Here is a 25,611-nt window from a genome sequence, read left to right as displayed (position 1 = left end):
ACCAAAATAATTTAAGAAACCAAACATACATGTCTTTATTAAACATGTTAAAACATCATATTTGAATCAATTATTTCTGTTCAACCAATACATTTAATATGTAAACTACAAAAACTGGAAAAATAATATAAAACAAGAAAGATAGCACAGTGTTTTCCCAGAAAACTAGAAAACTTCCAGAGTGGAAACTAGGTTTTTGATTGGTTCCTAGCCATACTGCCTGGATGATCTAGACCCTACTTCTTATACCACATATCCATGGCCAATCAGAATACAGCAAGGATAACTAGTCAGAAACCTAAGAAACTGAGACAATCATGCTCTCTATTAGATTTAACGCTTTGGATCTCAACTCATTTTAATACTTAACAATATGCATAATTTCACCAGTACTGAACAAGGGATTCACGGACAACATTTTTAAGTTACAGAACTAAGCTCTACGTAGATGAAAACACATAATGCTTTTAATTTATGCTCAGAAACATAAATATCACATTATAGAGATATTAGACATATTATTCTGGTTGCATGTCCAACAAGAAGGACATTCAAATAATAAGGACAGCTTACCTATATGGCCAACTTTAATTTTAAACGGTACATCCAGTTGACTCTACAAAAAATACACATATGTAAAATATTAGTACATATACAGTTCAACAAAACAGATGACTATTTGTTTCTTCCCAAAATTACTTAAGGGATTTAAGTTAAATTACACCTTCTCTTTACCCTCAACAGTTATTTAAATTTATAAATACATAATTGCAATATTATCTTCAAATCCATAAAATTCAGCGACTGATCACCTTAAAATAACTACAAAAAAGTTCTACAGCAATACTGACCCCTAAGTTACCCATACCAGAATCACTACAGCTTTTACACTGCTTGAAAAAAGGAAAAAGAAAGTGGGAAATTCCACTGTCAGTTTGTATTTGTAAGGAGATTAAACTCCATTTTGCAAAAAATATCCTCAAATAAATTTCTCCCCATTCAATTGGGAAAGGACAACCTTTTCAATAAATGGTGCTGGGAAAACTGGATATCCACTTGCAAAAGAATGCAGTTGGACCCTTATCTTATGCCATATACAAAAATTAACTCAGAATGAACCAAATACCTAACATAAGAACTACAACTATGGGGCTTCCCTGGTGGCGCAGTGGTTGAGAGTCTGCCTGCCAATGCAGGAGACACGGGTTCGAGCCCTGGTCTGGGAAGATCCCACATGCCACGGAGCAACTGGGCCCGTGAGCCACAATTACTGAGCCTGCGCGTCTGGAGCCCATGCTCCGCAACAAGAGAGGCCGCGATAGTGAGAGGCCCGCGCACCGCGATGAAGAGTGGCCCCCGCTTGCCACAACTAGAGAAAGCCCTCGCGCAGAAACGAAGACCCAACACAGCCAAAAATAAATAAATTAATTAATTAAAAAAAAAAAAAAAAAAAAGAACTACAACTATAAAACCTTAGAAGAAAACAAAAGGTAAAATCTTCTGGACACTGGACTGGGCAATGATTTCTTGGATATCACATGAAAGGCACAGGCAACAACAACAATAAAAAAATGATGAAGTCAATTTCATCAAAATTAAAATTTTTTTGCATAAAAAAATTTTGTACATAACACTGTTAACAGAGGCATGAGACAACCCACAAAATGGGAGAAAGTATTTGCAAACCATATCTTCTGATAAGGGGAAATATCCAAAATATATAAAGAACCGAAACTAAACCAAAAAAAAAACTTGATTAAAAAAAAAAATCAGCAATGTTTTTCAATAGACATTTCTCCAAAGAACATATAAAAATGGCCAATAAGCACACAAAAAGATGCTCAGCCTCACCAGTCATTAGAGAAGTGCAAAGGAAAACCAAAACGATATACCACTTCATACCCATTGGGATGGCTGCTATCAAAAACCAGAAAATAAATGTTGTCAAGGAAGTGGAGAAATTAGAACCCTCATGCATTGCTGGTGGGAATTCAGGCATACCTCATTTTATTGTACTTTGCTTTGTTGCGCTTCCCAGATACTGCGGGGGGTTTTTTTGTTTGTTTGTTTGTTTTTAACCAATTGAAGGTTTGTGGCAATTCTGTGTTAAGCAAATCTATCAGCGCCACTTTCCCAATAGCATTATTTTTTAATTGAGGTATGTAAACTGATTTTTGAGAATACAGTATGAGTAAATATAATTTTTATATGCACTGGGAAACCAAAAAATTCATGTGACTTGCTTTATTGTGATAGTATTCACTTTATTGCAGTGGACTGGAAACGAAACTGCAAAATCTACATGCCTGTGTAAAACGGTTCAACTGCTATGGAAAACAGTGTGGCAGTTCCTGAAAAGGCTAAACATAAAATTACCAAATAATCCAGCAATTTCACTCCTAAGTATTTACACACAGGAACTTGAAGGGACATGTATGCTAATGTTCATTGTAGCATTATTCACAAGAGACAAAAGGCAGAAACAACGCAAGTGTCCATCAACAGATAAATGGACAAAATGTGGCATATACATACATTATTCAGCCAGATAAAGGAGTGATTTTCTGATAAATGCTACAACATGGATGAACCCTGAAGGAATTATGCTAAGTAAACTAGACACAAAATGACAAACATAGCATTATTCTATTTATATGAGGTACCTGGAATAGGCAAATTAAGACAGACACAAAGTAGAAGTTAGCAGGGTATATGGAGAGAGGGAATGGGGAGTTAGGTATTTCTTACTGGTTACAGGGTTCCCCTTGGAGTATCAAAAATGTTTTAGAAATACATACTGATGACAGTTGTACAACACTGTAATTCATGCCACTGTATTCTACAGTAAAAAATGATTAAAATGGTATTAGGACAAAAAACACCTGAAGATGAATGGAGAGGTAAATTAACAATCTAAAATGCAACCATATAGGAAGAGATAAATTTTAGAAATATTTTTAATGGGGAAAATTACACTGTCAGTTTGTACTTTTATGGAATTAAAAGTCCATTTTGCAAAATTCACATTTTACAAAAATTACTTTTTAAAATTTTTCTCAAACTTAAATAATTTAAGATGTTAAAGTAAATCAGGAAGAAGTCTATGTAGCTAACTTCACTAATACAACAATTTTTATAGTCAAAACCTACCAGGGCATTTTCTTTAATTTCAAGATTCTTCAGGGCCACAGCTCCTAAAGAAAAGATTATTAAAAAATAAAATTGAAATTTTCAAATAACTTTTATTTTAACAAGTTAGGTACACTTCATTCCTAAATGTCATATTAAGGAAAATAATCATAAAAATGTACATAACAGAAACAGAATCCAACTATGATTGTTGGCTCACCTTCATCCTTCAACTTAGTCTAAGCTTGTATGTCTGACCAAAACATCATTTACTATAAGTTCTGACCTCTACAGTTGTAGCTCACTGTTAATGAATACATGTTCATCAAAATTATACAAATATTATGAATTTACCAACACAGCATGATGTAAGAAAATATAGGAAAAAATGAACTGTATTTAAATATATTTGTAATGAACAATTACAAAGAAATTTTTAATCCATCAATGTGAGGTTAACAAGGATTTCCTAGAGATACTGGAATGTTGTCATATCTTGCTCTGTTTTAATTCTGCTACACAAAATGAATGCCTTCACTTTTAAGCAATAATTTGAATATGAGTAACTGCTGTCTAGATGTTCACATAACGTCTGGGGAAAAAAACAAGAAATAAACATCAGTAAACATCTAATAAAGGTAAGCTGTACAATTAGACAAACTTATTGATCCATTGTGGTAGTGACCAATCAGTGAATGATATAGGTACATGGAGTATCACTTATTGTTTTTTCTACTGTAATGTTCAAATGTAGAGCATAAACTTTTCATTTATGGATAATTCTTTGTACTGGCAGCCTTCAATATACGTTGTGCTCTGAATTTTTTTTCGAATCAATATACTATGCAGACATCAAATGAATTACTGAGTACAACTGAAAAGAAGTGCTATACTGTAAAACATTATTTTACATTAAAATGTATCTTCTATAAACATCTTTAAAGAAGTCTATAATGTTATACAATATCTCCACATACTGGTTAAAAAAATTAAATTTGATAGAAATATTTCTACCAAATATTCTTAACAAATAAAAAAGGGCTCACAGTGCAGCAAAATGAAAAATACATGACACTAAAAAACAGATTAAGAGATAATGACATTAAAATGTCCAACGAAGTTAATATTTCCATATAAAACTAACTTTAGATGTTTGTAGTACCATTTAAAGTACAAGTGATTTTAGATTTTTGGTTTTTCTGGTTACCATGAGGTTTTTGTATAGCAGTCTATATATATATATTGGATTGGCCAAAATGTTCATTTGGGTTGTTCCGTAAGATGTACAGAACAACCCGAACGAACATTTTAGCCAACCCAATATATATATTTGGCCAACGCAGCATATACATATATGTGTATATATATATATATATATATATATATATATATATATATATATATATATATATATATATGGGTGTGTGTGTGTATATATATGTACTTTTTAATATATATATATGCAATTGTTTTAAGTTGCTGATCTCAAATGCATTTTTAAAAACTTGCATTTGTACTCTCCTCCTCTCACAATGACTGTTTTTGATATCACATTTTGTATCTAATTGTTTTGTGTATCCCTTAACTGCTTATTGTGGGTATAGATGATTTTGCTACTTTTGTCTTTTAACCTCCCTACTAGCTTTGTGTGTGGATGATTTCCTACCTTTACTATATGTTTGCCTTTTACCTGTGAGCCTTTTCATTTAATAATAGTCTTGCTTTGAATTGTGGCCTTTTCTTTTTTTCACCTAGAGAAGTTCCTTTAACATATGTTGTAAAGCTGGTGTGGTAGTGCTGAACTCTTTTAGCTTTTGCTTGTTTGTAAAGCTTTTCATCTCTCCATCAAATCAGAAGGAGAGCCTTGCTAGGTAGAATATTCTTGATTATAGGTTTTACCCTTTCATCACTTTGGATATATTGTGTCACTCTCTTCTAGCCTGCAGAATTCCTGTTGAAAAATAAGCTGATAACCTTATGGCGATTTCCTTGTTATGTGCTGCTTTTCCCTTGTTGCTTTTAATATTTTCTCTTTGTCTTTAACTTTTGTCAGCTTGACTACTATGTGTCTCAGTGTGTTCCTCCTTGGGTTTATCATGTATGGGACTCTCTGCACTTCCTGGACTTCAGTGAGTGCTTCCTTTTTCATGTTAGGGAAGTTTTTGGCTATTACGTTTCGTATAGATTGCTATACAAAAACATCATGGTAACCACAAACCAAAAATCTACAACAGATATACACACAAAAAAGAAAAGGAATCCCAAACACAAAGATATTCATCAAATCACAAGAGAAGAGAACAAGAGGAGAAACAGTGGGAACCTACAAAAATAAGTTCAAAGCAATTAACAAAATGACAATAAGAACATACATATCAATAATTACCTTAAATGTAAATGGACTAAATACTCCAACCAAAAGACAGAGAGTGGCTGAATGGATACAGAAACAAGACCCGTATATACGCTGTCTACAAAAGACTCACTTCAGATCTAGAGACACACACAGACTGAAAGTGAGAGGATGAAAAAAGGTATTCCATGTAAATGAAAATCAAAAGAAAGCCCGACTAGTAATACTTGTAGCACACAAAATCGACTTTAAAATAAAGATTGTTATAAAAAAACAAAATAGGACACTATATACTGATCAAAGGATCAAACCAAGAAAAAGATACAATTGTAAATATACATGAACCCAAGACAAGACCACCTAAATATATAAGGCAAACATTAAAAGAAGTAAAAGGAGGGCTTCCCTGGTGGCGCAGCGGTTGAGAATCTGCCTGCCAATGCAGGGGACACGGGTTCGAACCCTGGTCTGGGAAGATCCCACACGCCGCGGAGCAACTGGGCCCGTGAGCCACAACCACTGAGCCTGCGCGTCTGGAGCTTGTGCTCCGCAACAAAGAGAGGCCGCGACAGTGAGAGGCCCGCGCACCGTGATGAAGAGTGGCCCCCGCTTGCCGCAACTAGAGAAAGCCGTTGCACAGAAACGAAGACCCAACACAGCCAAAAATATATATATAAATAAAAATAAAAATTAAGAAAAGTAAAAGGAGGAATCAACAGTAACATGATAATAGTAAGGGATTTTAACACCCGCATGTACATCAATGGACAGATCATCCAGACAGAAATCAATAAGGTAACACTGGACTTAAATGACAGACTAGACTACCTGAACTTAACTGATACATATAGAGAATTCGGTCCAAAAGCAGCAGAATACACATTCTTTTCAAGTGCACATAGAACATTCTCCAGGAGAGATCACATGCTGGGCCACAAAGCAAGTCTCAGTAAATTTAAGAAAGCTGAAATCATATCAAGCATCTTTTCCAACCACAACGTTATGGGATGAGAAAACAACTGAAAGAAAAAAATTGCAAAAAACACAAATACATGGGCTAATCAGTATGTTACTAAACAACCAATGGATCATTGAAGAAATCAAAGAAGAAATTTAAAAATACCTAGAGACAAATGAAAATGAAAAAAAACCAACAATCCAAAACCTATGGGACACAGCAAAAGCAGTTCTAAGAGGGAAGTTTATAGTGATGCAAGCTTACCTCAGGAAACAGGAAAAATCTCAATTAAAAAAACTTAACCTTACACCTAAAGCAACTAGAGAAAGAACAAACAAAACTCAAAGTTAGCAGAAGGAAAGAAATCATAAAGATCAGAGCAAAAATAAATGAAATAGAGACCAAGAAAATAGAAAAGAACAATAAAACTAAAAGCTGATTCTTTGAAAAGTTAAACAAAATTGATAAACCTTTAGCCAGACTCATCAAGAAAAAAAGAGAGGACTCAAATCAATAAAATTAGAAATGAGAAAGGAGAAGTTATAACGGACACCAGAGAAGTACAAAGGACCATAAGAGACTACTACAAGCAACTATATGCCAATAAAATGGACAACCTACAAGAAATGGACAAATTCTTAGAAAGGTACAATCTCCCAAGACTGAACCAGGAAGAAATAGAAAGTATGAACAGACCAAGTACAAGTACTGAAATTGAAACTGTGATTAAAAATCTCCCAAAAAACAAAAGTCCAGGACCAGATGGCTCCACAGGTGAATTCTACCAAACACTTAGAGTTAACACCTATCCTTCTTAAACTACTCCAAAAAATTGCAGAGGAAGGAACACTTCGAAACTCATTCTATGAGGCCACCATCATCCTGATACCAAAACCAAAGATACCATAAAAAAAGAAAATTATAGGCCAATATCACTGATGACCACAGATGCAGAAATTCTCAATAAAATACCAGCAAACCAAATCCAACAATACATTAAGAGGATCATACACCATGATCAAGTGGGATTTATCCCAGGGATGCAAGGAGTTTTCAATACCCACAAAACAATCAGTGTGATACAGCACATTAACAAAATGAAGAATAAAAACCATATGATCATCTCAATAGATGCAGAAAAAACTTCTGATAAAATTCAACATCCATTTTGTCTGTAATATATGATTACAAACCCATAGCTACCGTCATACTCAATGCTGAAAAGCTGAAAGCATTTCCTCTAAGATCAAGAACAAGACAAGGACATTCACCTTCGCCATATTTACTCAATGTAGGTTTGGAAATCCTAGCCACAGCAATCAGAGAAGAAAAAGAAATAAAAGGAATCCAAATTGGAAAGGAAGAAGTAAAATTGTCACTGCAGATAACATGGTACTATACATGGAAAATCTTTAAGACACCACCAGAAAACTACTATAGCTCATCAACGAACCCAGTAAAGTTGTAGGATACAAAATTAACATACAGAAAGCTGTTGTAATTTTATACACTAACAACAAAGTATCAAAGAGAAATTAAGGAAACAATGCAATTTACTATTGCATCAAAAAGAATAAAATACCTAGGAATATATCTACCCAAGGAGGTAAAAGACCTGTATTCAGAAGACTATATAAGACACGAATGAAAGAAACTGAAGATGACACAAACAGATGAAAAGATATACCATGTTCTTGGATTGAAAGAATTAATACTGTTAAAACAACCATACTACCCAAGGCAAAGTACAGATTCAATGCAATCCCTATCAAAATACCAATGGCATTTTTCACAGAACTAGAACAAATAATTTTAAAATTTTCATGGAAACACAAAAGAGCTTGAATAGCCAAAACAATCTTGAGAAAGAAGAACAGAGCTGGAGTAATCACACTCCCTGACTTCAAACTATACTACAAAGCTACAGTAATCAAAACAGTACTGGTACTGGCACAAAAACAGACACATTGATCAAGGTAAGAGGAGAGCCCCGAAATAAACCCACACACTTATGGTCAATTAATCTAAGAGAAAGAAAACAAGAATATACAATGAAGAAAAGACAGTCTCTTCAACAAGTGGTGCTAAGAAAACTGGACAGCTACATGTAAAAGAACAAAATTAGAACATTTTCTAACACTATATACAAAAATAAACTCAAAATGAATTAAAGACCTAAATGTAAGACCGGATACTATCAAACTCCTAGAGGAAAACATAGGCAGAACACTCTGACATAAACTGCAGCAATATTTTTTGGATCCATCTTCTAAAGCAAAGGAAACAAAAGCAACCCCCCCCCCCCAAAAACCCAATTAAACTTAAAAGCTTTTGCACAGCAAAGGAAACCATCAACAAAACAAAAAGACAACCTACTGAATGGGAGAAAATATTTATAAATGAAATGACCGATAAGGAGTTAACATCCAACATATATTAACAGTTGATACAACTCAACATCAAAAAAAAAAACCCGGGGAATTCCTTGGTGGTCCAGATGTTGGGACTCCACGCTTCCACTGCATGGGGCCCAGGTTCAATCCCTGGTTGGGGAACTAAGATCCTGCATGCTGCATGGTGTGGCAAAACAAACAAACAAGGAAACAAACCAAAAAAAAAAAAAAGATTAAAAATGGGCAAAAGAACTGAACAGGCATTTTCCCAAAGAAGACAAGCAGATGGCCAACAGGCATATGAAAACATGCTCAACATCATTAATCATCAGGGAAATGCAAGTCAAAACCACAATAAGATATCACCTCACACCTGTCAGAATGGCTATCATCAAAAAGAAGACAAGTGACAAATGTTGACAAGGATATGGAGGAAAGGGAACCCTTGTACACTGTTGGTGGGAATGTAAATTGGTGTAGCCACTGTGGAACACAGTATGAAGGTTTCTCAAAAAATGGAAAACAGAACTACCAGATGACCCAGCAATTCCACTCCTTGGGTATATATCTGAAAAAAACCCAAAACACTAATTAGAAAATATACATGCACCCCAGTGTTCATAGCAGCATCATTTACAATTGCCAAGATATGGAAGCAACTTAAGTGTCCATCAACAGATTAATAGATTAAGAAGATGTGGTATATATATACAATGGAATAATACCTAGCCATAAAAAAGAATAAAATATTGCCATCTGCAGCAACATGGATGGACTTGGAAGGCATTATGCTAAGTGACATAAATCAGAGAAAGGCAAATACTATATGATATCACTTATATGTGGAATCAAAAAAAAATACAACAAGCTAGTGAATAAAACAAATAAGAAGCAGACTCACAGGTACAGAGAACAAACTAGTGGTTACCAGTGGAGAGAGGGAAGGGGAAAGAAACAATATAGGGGTTGGGGGGAAAAAGATTATTATGGCTATTATGGGATTATATGTAATTGTATGTGTGAAACTTTTGATAACTGTAAAGCACTATTGGATTTTAAAAATCTTTCCTTCAATGAAAAAAATCAATTAAAAATAAAAAATAAATAAAAATAAAATACAAGTGAGTGATTATGTGATAATTTCTATCTTATTTCACTGGGTCTGTTCATAAATTTAAAACACTGAACAGTTCTGAAATGTACATTTTAAATAAAGTTTAAGCCATTTTACATACTTTAAAAAAAATCAGCAAGCTTGAGGATATGTAAATATAAACTTCCAAACTGAAATGCAAAGAGAAAAATAAAGTAAAATAAAAATAATGGAACAGAATGTCCAAGAACTGTAGGACAATTATAAAAGCTGTAACGTATGCATAATGGGAATACCAGAAGGCAAAAAAGGAGAGAGGAGCAAAAATATACACATGTATTTGGAGCAATAATGGCTGAGAAATTTCTGAAATTAATGATAAAGACACCAAACCACAGATCCAGGAAGCTCAGAAAATATCAAGCAGGGAAATAAAAAATCTACACCTAGGCATACCATAATCAAACTGCAGAAAATAAAAGGAAAAAATCTTGAATATGATCCAGAAAATCCACTTCTTCATATACATCCAAAGGCAAAGAAAATGGGATAGCAAAAAGATTTCTGCGGGACTTCCCTGGTGGCGCAGTGGTTAAGACTCTGCGCTCCCAATGCAGGGGGCCAAGGTTCGATCCCTGGTCAGGGAACTAGATCCCTCATGCATATGCAACTAAGAGTTCACATGCCACATCTAAGGAGCCAGTGAGACGCAACTAAGCAGCCTGTGAGCCACAACTAAGGAGCCCTCCTGCCACAACTAAGACCTGGCACAATCAAATAAATAAAAAGATTAAAGAAAAAAGATTTCTGCACTCACATGTTTATTGCAGCATTATTCACAATAGCCAAAATATGGAAACAACCTACGTGTCATCAAGATGAATGGATAAAGATGTGGTTCATATATACAATGGAATATTAAGCCATGAGTAAGAAACAAACTTGAAACAACAAGGATGGACTCCCTCTGAGGGGCTTATGGTTAGTGAGATAAGCCAGACAGAGAAAGATGAACACTGTACAACATCATTTATGTGAAGAATCTAAAAAACCCAAACTTGTAGAAACAGAGTAGAATGGTGGCTACCAGGGACTGGAATGTGGGAGAATTGGGGAGATGTTGTTAAAGGACACAAACTTGCAACAATGATAATTAAGTTATGGAGATCTAATGCAGCACATGGTGACTATAGTCAAAATAGTGTATTATATATTTCAACAATTGCTGAGAAACTAAATCTTAAACGTTCTCACCACAAAAAAGAAACGATATTGATGTGAATTGATAGAGGTGTCAGCTAAAGCTATGGTGGCAACCATACTGCAATATATAAATGTATCAAACCAACATGTTGCACACCTTAAACTTATTCAATGTTGTATGTACATGAGATCAACTACAACAAGTCTTGAAGACAGTAGAAAACACACACACACCAACAGAGATATAAGGAATAACTGGATTGAAAACTCACTAGAGAAAATCAAAAGCAGACTTGAACAGGCAAAAGAATGGATCAGAAAACTTGAAGACAGGTCATTTGAAAATATACAGTTAGGAGTAAAAACAAAAAAAAAAATTAAGAAAAGTGAACAGAGGCTAAGGGATTTATGGGACATCATTACATGGGTCAATGTATCGTTAATCATGGGAGTCCACAAGGAGGACAGATAAAGGGGTGGAGAGCTTATTTGAAGAAATAATAGCCAGAAACCTCCCAAATTTGAAGAAAGACATGGATATATAAATTCAAGAATCTCAAACAAGAAACACAATAATCAAAGAGAGACTATTAAAGGCAACAAGAGAAAAGCAACTTGACATGTACATAGGATCCTCAATAAGATTATCAGTAGATTTCTCAGCAGAAAAACCGCAAGCCAGAAAACAGGGGAATAATATATTTAAAGTGCTGAATTAAAACAAAAACAAAAACTGTCAATCAAGAGCATTATATCCAGAAAAAATGAGGGGAAAATTAAGATATTCTCCGATAAACAAAAGCTGAGGGAGTTCATTACCAGCAGAGCTGTCTTACAAGAAGTTTTAAAGGGAGTCCTTCAAGTTAAAAAGAAAGGATGCTAGGTGCTAACATGAAGCCATATAAAAATATAAAGTTCTCCAATAAACAAAGATACATGGGCAAATATAAAAACCAGTACTATTGCGGTTCAACTTTTTATCTCCATTTTTTATTCTTTTACAGGGTTTAAAAGACAAAAAGATTAAAAAGTTATAAAGCTATGTTACTAGATACATACTATATAAAGATGTCATTTTTTTTTTTTTTACATCAATAACAAAGATGGGGAGGCAAGCTGTAAAGGAGTAAAGTTACTGTATGCAATTGAATTTAAGCCAGTATCAGTTTAAAATATACTGTTATAACGTTAAGATATTATATGTAATCCCTGTGAAACCACAAAGGAAATATCTATAGACTATACACAAAAGGAAATAAGGGAATCAAAACACATCACTACAAAAAAATTGAACACAAAGAAAGCAATAAGAAAAAAAGAGAAACAAAAAGTCATAACATAAAATAATTAACAAAACAGCAATAGTAAATCCTTCCCTATCAGTAATTGCTTTAAGTGTAAACAGTTTAAACTTCCCAATCAAAAGACACAGATGGACAGAGGGATTTAAAAAAACAAAAACAAAAACAGGATCCCTCTATGTTGGTCTAAGGCCACACATAGCTCACAAGTGAAAGGATTAAAAAAGATTTCCCTTGAGAATAATAAGCAAAAGAGAGCAGAAATAACTATACTGATATTAGACAAAACTGACTTTAAGTCAAAAGCTGTTACAAGAAACAAAAAAGGGCATTATAAGACAATAAAAGGGTCAATTCACTAAGAAGATATAAAAGTTATAAACATATATGCACCAAACATCAGAAATCAAAAACATATGAAGCGGGGCTTCCCTGGTGGCGCAGTGGTTGAGAATCTGCCTGCTAATGCAGGGGACACGGGTTCGAGCCCTGGTCTGGGAAGATCCCACATGCCGCAGAGCAACTGGGCCCGTGAGCCACGATTACTGAGCCTGCGCGCCTGGAGCCTGTGCTCCGCAACAAGAGAGGCCGCGATGGTGAGAGGCCTGCGCACCGCGATGAAGAGTGGCCCCCGCTTGCCACAACTAGAGAAAGCCCTCGCACAGAAACGAAGACCCAACACAGCCATAAATAAATAAAAATAAATAAATTAAAAAAAAAAAAAAAAACATATGAAGCAAACACTAACATAATTGAAGAGAGAAATAGACAGCTCTACAGTATTAGTAGGCGGCTTCAATACACAACTTCAGTAATGAATGGAACAACCAGACAGAAGGTTAACAAGAAAATAGATGAATTGAACTTAACAAATATATACAGACCACCCTTACCCAACAACAGAATACACAATTTCCTCAAGTGCACAGGGAACATTTTCCAGTATAGGTCTATGTTAGGGAACAAAAGAATCTAAATAAATTTTAAAAGATTGAAATTATATAAGTTATGTTTTCTGATGGAATGAGTGGAATGAATCCAGAAATCAACAGCAGAAGGAAAACTAAAAAATCCACAAATATATGAAAATTAACACACTCAAGCAATGAAGCAAAGAAGAAACCACAAGAAAAATTTTAAAACAATTTAAGAAAAATTAAAATGGAAACAACATACCAAAATTTATGGGATGCAGCAAGAGCAGTCCTGGGAGACAAATTATAGCAGTAAATGTTTACATTAAGAAGGAAGACATAATCCCAAATCAACAACCTAAATTTGCATCTTAAAGAACAGAAAAAGATTAACTACACCCAAAGCTACCAGAAGGAATGAAAAAATAAAGTTTAGAACAGACATAAGCAAAACAAAGAACAGAAAACCAAGAGAAAATTGATGAAACCAAAAGCTCGAAACCACACATAGCTTGAAAGTGAAAGGATTAAAAAAGATTTCCCATGCAAATAATAACTAAGAGAGCAGAAATAGCTATACTGATATTAGACAAAACAGACTTTAAGTCAAAAGCTCTTACAAGAAACAAAAAAGTTCAACAAAATTGATAAATCATTAGCTAGCTTGACCAAGAAAAAGAGAGAGGAGTCGAATACAATTGACCCTTGAACAACACAGGTTTGAATTTTGTGGGTCCACTTACATGTGGATTTTTTTCCAATAAGTACGTACTTCAGTACTACATGATCCATAGATAGCTGAATCCAAGAATGTGAACCACAGATATGGAAGGCCAATTGTAAAGTTATATGCAGATTTTCGACTGTGTGGGGGTTCAATGCCCCTAACCCCTGCGTTGTTCAAGAATCAACTGTAACTAAAATGAGAAATGAAGAAGGGGATAGTACCACCAATTTTACAAAAATAAAAAGGATTGTAAGAATACTATGAACAGCTGTATGTCAACAAATTTGATAGCCTAGATAAAACGGATAAATTCCTAGAAACATTCACCCTACCACTAATGAATCATGAAGAAATGCATAATCTGAACAGATCTATAATTAGTAACGAGATTTCATCATTAATCAAAAACCTCCCCACAACAACAACAACAAAAGCCCAGGATCAGATAGTTTCTTCTACCAAACATTTAAAAGAGAACACCAATCCTCCTCAAATTCTTCCCAAAAACTGAAGAGAAGGAAATACTTCCAAACTCAATATACAAGGTCAGCATTAATCTGATATCAAAGCCAGACAAAGATACCACAGGAAAACTACAGATCAATATCCCCCATGGATACTGAGGCAAAAATCCTCAACAAAATACTAGCAAACAAAATTCAATGGTACACTAAAAGAATTATATACCATTACTCAGTATAACATTCTAGGAATGGAAAGATGGTTCAATACACAAATTCAATCAACATGATACACCTCATTAACAGAATGAAGGAAAAAACACAGATCACCTCAACTGATGAAGAAAATGCATTCAAAAAAATTTCAACATTCTTTCATGATAAAAACACTCAAAAAGTTAGGAATTAAAGGAAACTTCCTCAATATATTAAGGCCATATATGAAAAGCCCACAATGAACATCATACTCATTGGTGAAAGAAATGTCTTTTCCTCTAACATCAGAAACAAGATAAGGATGCCCACTTTTGCCACTTTTATTCAACATAGAAAGTCATAGCCAGAGCAATTAGGCAAGAAGAATAAATAAAAGGCATCCACATTGGAAAGGAAGAAGTAAAATTCTCTCTGTTGACAGACAGCATGATCTTATATGAAGAAAAACTTAAATATTCCACACAAAAAAACTGCTAGAATAAATGTATTCAGCATGTTGCTGGGTACACAATCAAAACACAAAAATCAGTTGTTTCTATACACTAACAATGAACAATTCAAGATGGAAATTAAGAAAAAAATTCCATTTACAATAGCGTCAAAAATAATAAAATGTTTAGTAATAAACTTAATGGGGGGGAGGGGGTGGGAGGGGAGAATGATTTATACCCCAAAACCTATAAAACATTGTTGAAATAAAGTAAAAACACGTATAAATGGAAAGACGTTCCATGTTCACAGACTGGAAGACAATATTGTTAAGATATCAGTACTACCCAAAGCAACCTACAGATTCAATGTAATCCACATTAAAATCCCAATGTTTTTTGCAGAAATAGAAAAATTCATCTTTAAATTCATACGGCATCTCAAAGGACCCACAAACAGTCAAAACAACCTTCAAAAGAAACTTGGCAGTCTCACATTTCCTGATTTCAAAATGTACTAACAAAAGCACAGTGATCAAAACAACATGGTGCTTGCTAAAAAGACAACATATGGAATGGGAGAATATATTTGCAAATGACGTGACTGACAAGGGGTTAATATCCAAAATATGCAAACAGCTCATACAACTCAATATCAAAAAAACAAACAATCCAATAAAAAAAAATGGGTGGAAGACTTGAATAGACACTTTCCCAAAGACAACATATGGACGGCTAATAGGCACATGAAAAGATTCTCAATATTGCTAATTATTAGAGAAATGCAAATCAAAACCACAAAGAGATATCACTTCACACCTGTCAGAATGGTTATCATCAAAAGTCTACAAACAACAATGTTGGAGAGGGTATGGAGAAAAGGGAACCCTCATACACTGTTGGTGGGAATGTAATTGGTGCAGTCACAATGGAAAGCAGTATGGAGGGCCCTTAAAAAACTAAAAATAGAACTAGCATATGATCCAGCAATTCCACTCTTGTGTATATAGCCAGAAAAAAAGAAAACACTAATTCAAAAAAGATACATGCACCCCAACGTTCATAGTAGCACTATTTACAACAGCCAAGACACGGAAGCAACCCAAATGCCCATCAATAGATGACTGGATTAAGATGTGACACACACACATACATACACACACACACAATGGAATATTACTCAGCCATAAAAAAGAATGAAATACGGCCATCTGCAGCAACAAGGATGGACCTAGAGAATACTACGCTTAGTGAAAAAAGTCAGAGAAAGACAAACATGATACTATATCACTTATATATGGAATCCAAAAAATAATACAAATGAATGTATATACAAAACAGGTTCACAGACATAGAAAACAAACTTGTGGTTACCAAAGGGGAGAGGGACAGAAGGAGGGACAATTTACGGGTATGGGATGAAGATATACAAACTGCTATATACAAAATAGATAAGAAACAAGGATTTACTATATAGCACAGGGAATTATACCCACTATCTTGTAATAACCTATAACAGAATATAATCTGCAAAAATGACTCACTATGCTGTACACCTGAAACTCACACAATATTGTAAATCAACTCTATTTCAGTAAAAACGAAACAAAACCCAGCGTGGTGCTGGAACACAAAACTTAGACCAATCGAATAGAAAGCCCAGAAATAAACCCTCACATGTATAGTTAAATGATTATTGACAAGGCTACTGAGATCATTCAATTTGGAATTTGTCTTTTCAACACTATATCCAAACATTAACTCAAAATGGATCAAAGACTTAAATGTCAGACCTAAAACTATAAAATTCTTAAAAGAAAGCATAGGTGAAAAGTTGCATGACCTCGATTTGGCAATGATTTCTTGGACATGACACCAAAAGCAACAACAACAAAAAATAGAAGATTTGGACTTCATCAAAATTAAAAACTTTTGTGCATCATAGGACACTATCAACATTGAAAAGGCAACACATGGAACAGGGGAAATATCTACAAGTCACACATCTAATTCAGAATATATAAAGAGCTCCTACAACTCAACAACAAAAAACCAAACAACCCAATTAAAGAATGGCCAAAGATCTTGAACACGTATTTTTCTAAAGAAGATATACAAATGGCTAATAAGCACAAGAAAAGATGTTCAAAATCACTAATCAATATGGAAGTGCAAATCAAAATGACAATGAGATGGCTCCTCACATCTATTAGGATGGCTACTATCAACAAAACAAAGTAATGACTCGCTGAGGATGTGGAGAAACTGGAACCCTTGTGCACCACTGGTGGGAATGTAAAACAGTGTGACTGCTATGGAAAGTAGTATCGTGGTCCCTGAAAAAATTAATTACCATATGACCCAGCTATTTCACTTGTGGGTATATACCAAAAATATTTGAAAGCAGGGACTCAAAGAGACATTTGTACACTCATGTTTGTAGCAGCATTATTCACAATAGCTAAAATGTGGAAACAACCACTGTGTCCACCGACAGATGAATGGAGAAACAAAATGTGGTATATACATACAATGGGACATAATTCACACTTAAAAATGAAATTCTGACATAAGCTATAACAGATTAACCTTGAAGACATTAGGCTAAGTGAAATATGTCAGACACAAAAGAACAAATATTGCATGATATCACTTACACGGGGTACACAGAATAGTCAAATTCATAGAGGCACAAAATAGAATGGTGGTTGCCAAAGGCAGAGGGGAGGGAAAATGTGTAGTTACTGCTTAATGGGTACAGTATCACAGTTTTGCAAGACAAAAAGAGTTCCGGAGATGGATGTGGTGATGGTTACACAACAATGAGAATATACCTAATGCCACTGTACACTTAAAAATGGTTACGATAAATTTCATATTGTATGTATTTAACCACAATCTGTAATGGGGATGGGGGTGAAGGAGAAATCAGTCTATCTCAAACAAAAACTGATAGAATTTGTTGCCAGTGGACCTCCCTTGCAAGAAATGTTAAAAGTTTTCACAGAGAAGGGAAATGATAGAGGGCAGAAACTCAGACCTACAAAAGCATTAGAGAAGGAATAAATTAAGGTAAAATTAAGCCTTTTATTTTCCTTATTCTTAAAGGTCTAATGGAAAATTGTTCTAAATAATAATAGCAACAGTACATTGAGTACAGTTTATGGATAAGTGAAATGAATAATAACAATGTCATGAAGGAGCAGAAGAAATGGAATGGAATACTGTTATAAGATACCTCCACTGTCCCTGAAGCAGGACAGTATTATTTGAAAGTGGACCTGGATTAGTTCTAAATTTTAAATGTATACTGCAATTTTAAGGCAACAACAACAAGAAAAAAACACTAAAGAAGTATAATTAATATGCTAGGAGAGAAGAAAAAAATTAAGTCATATAACATGCTCAATTAAAACCAGAGAAAGGCAGAAAACGAGGGGGAGATTTTAAAAAGCAAAGACAGACATGCAACAAAAAGAGTTACAACTATTATAAATATAAATCCATTAACCCGACTATATCAATAATCATTTTAAATTAAATGTGAATGGTCTGAACATACTAATTAAAAGAGACATGATAGAATGGATAAAAAAACAAACCCAACTACAAGGTGTCTACAAGAAACCCACTTTATTTTTAAATTATTTTTAAATTATTTTTTATTGAGGTAACATTGGTTTGTAACATTATATAAGTTTCATGTGTACAAATTATTTTTCCACTTTTGTATACAAGACAGCTTGCTCACCACCAAAAATTTAGTTTCCAGTCATCACCATACAGTAGATCCCATCTACCCATTTTGTCCTCCCCCCAACCCCTATCCCTCTGGTAACCACTACTCTATTCTCTGTATCTACATATTTGTTTTTTGATTGGTTTGGTTTCTTCATTTACTTTGGTTTTGTTTTTGTTTGTTTGTTTTTAATTTTTTGGCCACACCACACAGCATGCGGGATCTTAGTTCCCTGACAAGGGATTGAACCCATGCCCCCTGCAGCAGTCCTAACCACTGGACCGTGAGGGAAGTCCCTGTTTGTTTTTTTTACTCCACTTATGAGTGAAATATAGCATTTGTCTGTCTCCATCTGACTTATTTCAGTTAACAAAATACTCTCAAGGTCCAACCATGTTGTCACAAATGGCAAGACAAGAAACCAATGCTAAATATAAAGACACAGACAAATTAAAAATAAAGGGATATAACAAATTTATAGAACATTTCATCCAACAGCAGCAGATTACATATTCTTCTCAAGCTCACACAGAACATTCACCAAGATAAGTCATACTCTGGGCCATAAAACATACCTTAACAAATTTAAAGGAACAGAAGTCATACAAAGTTTGCTTTCAGAACACAATGGAATTAAACTAGAAATCGTAATGATTTCTGGAAGATGGAAAATCCCCAAATATCTGAAGATTAAATAAACACTAGCTTTAAATAACACGTAAGTAAAAGAAGCAGACTCAAAAGAAATTCATAAAATATTTTGAGTCAAATGAAAATATGACTTATCAAAATTTGTGACCTGCAGCAAAAGCAGGGCTTAGACGGAAATTTATACCATCGAATGCATATACTAGAAAAGGAGAAAGATCTAAAACCAATAATCTAAGCTTCCACCTTAGGAAACTAGAAAAAGAAGAGCAAAGTAAATCCTAAGTAAGAAGAAAAGAAATCATAAGAATTAGAGCAGAAGTCAATGTAGTTCACTACAGAAAATCAATAGACATTTCAATGAAACCAAAAGCTGGTTCTTTGAAAAGATCAATAAAACTGGTAACTCTCTAGCCATGTTAACTAAGAAGAAAGAGAAAAGACATAAATTACTAATATCAGAAATGAAAGGAAGGGCCATCACTACTTATCCCACGGACATTAAAAGGTTACTAAAGAAATATTATAAACACACCCACAAATGTTATAACTTAGATGAAATGTACCAATTCCTTGAAAAATACACTCTACAAAAACACATACAAGAGAAAATCATCTAAATAGGCCTATATCTATAAAAGAAACTGAATCAATAATAATCTTTCAAAACTGAAAGCATAATGCCCAGATGGTTTCACTAATGTTCTACCAAATATTTAAGGAAAAAATGACACTAATTCCTTACAATCTCTTCCAGATAACATATGAACATTTCTAACTCATCTATGAGGTCAGTATTACCCTGATACCAAAACCAGATGAAAATATTACAAGAAAGAAAAACTATTGACCAATACCTTTCATGAACACAGATGCAAAAATTCTCAATAAAATATCAGAAAATTGAATCCAAAAATGTATAAAAATAATAAGACTATGGTGAAGTGGGATTAATTCCAGGCATTAAAGCCTTGTTTCACATTCAAAAATCAATGCAATCCTATGGCTCATAGAAAAATCCTATGATCATATCAGTAGATGCAGAAAAATCACTTTACAAAATCCAACACACATTCTTGAACAGAACCTCTCAGCATACCAGAAATAGAGGTATGTACGGTAGAAAAAGTAGTAATAATGGATGTCTCTGGGGGTGTGGGCAAGCAAACTTTTGGGCATGATGGATATGTTCATTAGCTTGATCATGATGATGATTTCCTAGGTGAACACATATGTTAAGATTTATCAAATTGTAGACTTTAAATATGTGCATTTTACTATATGTCAATTATACCTCAATAAAACTGTTAATATCCAATTAATGGTAGAATCTAGATTGTGGGTATATGGATATAGACTGTAAAATCTTGTAACACTGATGTATGTTTGACTACTTGTCATAATAAAATGTTCCCTTTCAACTCTAAAGTTTTATGAAAGTATCTTAGAATGTAACCAAGCAGGACCCTATGAGGCCTTCCCAGGATAGACACCCACCCATGTCCTCCGCCTGCCTTTTGTCTGTAGAAAAACTTTAGTCAAAGAATAAATTTAATCAGAGAAGTGAGAAAATGCAGAAAGAAAGGAAAACAGTCAAGCAAGACAAAATAATAATAGTTAGCCATTAACAGAGTCAAGGACTTTTAGTTCCTCCTCAAGGGCTATAGATAATATTCTGAGTCATGTCCTTTGAGCTGTTTTGCAGATACAGAAACCCCCACCAGGTGGAAGAAGTTAACTGTATGCTGCCCACAATCACAGAGACCCCAGACTGGTTGGAACCTCCAGGTTGATGATGCTGACTCTCAATAACCTCACCACCAACCAATCAGAAGAATGTCCACGAGCTGTTCACATACCCCACAAATCCCTCCCTCACCCTGTCTTTATAAACCTTTCCCTGAAAGCCTTTGGAGAGTTCATGTCTTTTAAGCATTAGCCGTCCTGGACTCCTTGCTTGGTGCCCTGCAATAAATGCTGCACTTTCTTTTACCACAATCCGGTGTCAGTAGATTGACTTTACTGTATGCCAGCAAGCAGATGGAAATTTGGTTCGGTAACAAGAACATAAAAGAAAAACCAATATTTAATTGGTAATTCCACTAGACAATCATTTGTTTGGTTTCCCAGTATATTCCTATCACAGAAGAATGACTTCTTAAAATCAGGAACTGTGCCCTGGCTGAATCTTCATCTTCCTATAGAGTTACTGTTATACTGGGGGTATGCATTAAGAGGCCACTGAATATAAGACTATATATAAAGAGAAAACTGAGAGATTAACATTTCAAAAACAGAATATGCAAGTTAGTTTAAGAAAAAGAAGAAGAAATCTGAGTTTCTAATGTTACATAAAGATGTCAGACATAACAAAATTGTTTAATTTGCCCAAGTACTGTTAATTCTGGAGCAAACAAAGAGAAAGTGAGAAGGAAAACTATAACATTAAGAGGTACGCTCTATGTTACAAATGATAATTCTATCATACAAGCCACACTTACTATTACTTCTGCCCCTGAATTTCTAGTATTTTTGCCCTGAAAGTGCTCTTCAAATGCACCCAGTTGTACATCACAATCCCCTGGGTCATTTGTTTTAAAAAAAAACTTTTTTGGTGTCCTATTCTAGATAAATGAATTATAATATCTGGGAAGTGGTTCCAAAAAAATCTGTATTTCTAACAAGCATGTATGACTGATTCTGATGCAGCCTAGCTCTTGAAGGAAATATTAAATGCTAGATGGTTTAGCAAAGTAGGGAGGCGAACTTCAGATGAAGTCTATGAAGTATCAATACTACCACCTCCCTAAATAGATGATACATAGGAAGGGTGGAAGGGTGTAAATAACACTGTATAAAAAGTATACTTTACCAACATCAGAATTTGCCAAGAGTTTGAGAAAAAACTCAATTCGTCTTTCTCCTTCCACAAATAGATGCTTCTGGCACTCAATCTACATACTGTACAGGACCCAGTATAGTAGCACTGTTCTGCTGCATTATAATTAGTTTTTGTAAACTCCATTCATATATAACAATGTTTCTATGGAAAAATGAATTCTAATTTCCAAAGAGCCATCTCTGAAACAAATTTTCCATTATTAGATATGAAACCATCCATTTAACTCCTGTATACTAATTCATACTATTCATATGCCAATAGTGAAATTGGCTGGATTATTACACAGAAACCTAGCAAAACCATACATTTAAAACTAATAGAGCCTTCTGATATTAGACCATAAAATATTAAGCCCATCATCTTAACATTTTTCCTATGTAGCATCTAGCTTCTATTATTGAAATTTTCAAAGAATTTTTTAATCCTCTAAGTTTATCAAAAAACTATTGCTTTTTAAATTCTCCAAGAATTTTTTTAAATTCTAGCTATTATTCAAAGCTTCATTTAACAAAATGTAACCAACTTTGATACATAAAACACTGACACATTATTTTTAAAATGTGGTGAACACCAAAATTAGAGGGATCACACTACCTGAGTTCAAGACACTATAAAGTGACAGTTATCAAGATAAGCATGGTATAGGTGAACAGATGGACACACAGATCATTGAAACAGATACAATTCAAAAATAAACCCACAAAATATAAAGTCTATTGATTTTTTTACAAACGTTCAAAGATAATTCGATGGAGAAAGGATATTCTTTTAAGCAACTCGTGCTAGAAAAATTGGACATTTGTATCGACATGCAAACAAAGGAACCCCAACCTTCAACCTATACTGCACTTTATACAAAAAAGGATCAGAAATTTTACATTTACAAAAAGGTAAAATATAAAATTATAAAACTTCTGGAATAAAACATAAGAGAAAATCTTTGTGACTTTGGGTTAGGAAAAGATTTCACAGACACAACTGACTCATAAAAAGCATGACATTGGGACTTCTCTGGTGGTGCAGTGGTTAAGAATCTGCCTGCCAATGTAGAGGACACAGGTTCGAGCCCTGGTCTGGGAAGATCCCACATGCTGTGGAGCAACTAAGCCCATGTGCCACAACTGCTGAGCCTGTGCTCTACAGCCTTCGAGCCACAACTACTGAAGCCCACGCGCCTAGAGCCAGTGCTCCATAACAAGAGAAGCCACCGCGACGAGAAGCCCATGCACTGCAATGAAGACCCAACACAGCCAAAAATAAATAAATAATTAATTTTTAAGAAAACATGACATAAAAATTTTTTGATAAACTGGAATTGATCAAAATTTTAAACTTTTATTTTGCAAAAGACAGACCTGGAAAAGACTGGGAGAAAGTATTTTTAAATCACGTTATCTTACAAAGGACTTGTATCCATAATATTTAAAGAACTTTCAATACTCAACAATAAGAAAACACTTTGGAACAGAGTTTGGAAGTTCCTTAAAAAGTCTAAAAAAGTTACCATATGACTCAGAAATTCCACTTCTAGGTATACATCCAAGAGCATTTAAAATATATGGTCACGAAAAACTTGTACATGAATGTTCACAGCAGCATTACTCATAAAAGGAAAAATAATAAATGTCCATCAACTGATGAATGGATAAACAAAATGAGTTATATCCATATAATGGAATATTAGTCATAAAAAAGAATGAAATACTGATACACGCTACAATATAAACGAACCTTGAAAATATAAGATTAAGGGAAGGAAGCCAGAAAAAGAGGCCATGTATATTGTGATTCCACTTACTTATTTTTTTATTTTATTTATTTATTTTTGGCTGCGTTGGGTCTTTGTTGCTGTGCGTGGGCTTTCTCTACTCGCGGGAAGCAGGGGCTACTCTTCGTTGTGGTGCGTGGACTTGTCATTGCAGTGGCTTCTCTTGCTGCAAAGCACAGGCTCTAGGCGCGTGGGCTTCAGTAGTTGTGGCTCGCAAGCTCTAGAGTGCAGGCTCAGTAGTTGTGGCACACGGGCTTAACTGCTCCGTGGCGTGTGGGATCCTCCCAGACCAGGGATCGAACCCGTGTCCCCTGCACTGGCAAGCGGATTCTTAACCACTGCGCCACCAGGGAAGCCCCTGTGATTCCATTTAAATGAAATATCCAGAATTGGCAAATCCACAGAAGGCAGAAAGTAGATTAGTGGTTGCCAGAGGAAGGGGGGGGGGAATAAATCTGTATTGACTGTTTATAGGTATGAGATTTATTTTTGGAGTGTTGAAAATGTTCCGGAATTAGATAGTGGTGACAGTTGCACTATTTTGTGGCTATACTAAAACACTGAATTGTACATTTTAAAAGGGTGAATTTAATGGTATGTGAATTAAATCTCAACAGAAAAATAATCCAATTTAAAATGAGTAAGATTTGAACAGACATTTCACCAACAGAAATATACAAACAGCAAGGAATAACATGAAAAGATGCTCAACACCCTTAATCACTAAGGAAATACAAATTAAAACCACAATGCTTTACCACTATTTACCTATTAGAAAAGCTAAAAAAAAGTGTTTTAAATGACAATACTAAGTGCTAGTGAGAGTGTAGAGCAACTAAACACCCATACAATGCTAGTGAGATAGCAAAATGGTATAGCCACTTGAAAAGCAGTTCCACAGTTTCATATAAATTAAGTATTCCCTTACCATGGAACCTCGAAATCCCAAAAAGAAATAAAAATTTATGTCCACACAAAAACGTATACATGAATGTTTATAGTAGCTCTATTCATAATCACCAACAACTGAAATGTCCCTGAACTGGTGAACGGATAAACATTTACAGGACATGGATACAATAAAATATTACTCAAAAATATAGGAATGAAATACTGATGCATGCAACACATGGATGCCTCTCAAATTCATTTGTATAAGTGAAAGGAGTGAAATTAAGAAATCAGACCCCAAAAGCTACATACCACATAATTCCATTTATATGGCACTCTAGAAACGGCAAAACTGTAGGGATGGAAACAGATCAGGGGTTGCCAGGAGAAGGGATGGGGGTTGGGTGGGAGACTACAAAGGGGCAGCAGAGGAAATTTTGAGATCTTCGTGTAATTTTGCCGTATCAAGATTGTGGTGGTGGATACC

General features: G+C 34.6%; 1 protein-coding gene across 1 annotated transcript in view; it reads right to left on the bottom strand.

Annotated features, from left to right (window-relative positions):
- The window catches only part of VPS13A (vacuolar protein sorting 13 homolog A), a 264,222-nt gene that overhangs the window by 236,957 nt on the left and 1,654 nt on the right, over window positions 1-25,611 (bottom strand). The window contains exons 2-3 of the mRNA XM_082401536.1: window positions 3,151-3,194; window positions 574-616 (exon numbers count right to left, since the gene is read on the bottom strand). Coding sequence (XP_082257662.1) covers window positions 574-616; window positions 3,151-3,194 — 87 coding nt within the window. The remainder of the gene's footprint in view (window positions 1-573; window positions 617-3,150; window positions 3,195-25,611) is intronic.

The sequence above is a fragment of the Balaenoptera borealis genome, assembly GCF_965194805.1.
Source record: "Balaenoptera borealis genome assembly, chromosome: 8".
NCBI lineage: Eukaryota > Metazoa > Chordata > Mammalia > Artiodactyla > Balaenopteridae > Balaenoptera > Balaenoptera borealis.
The sequence above is the reverse complement of the archived record's forward strand: the minus strand, read 5'-3'. Positions and strand labels throughout refer to the sequence as shown.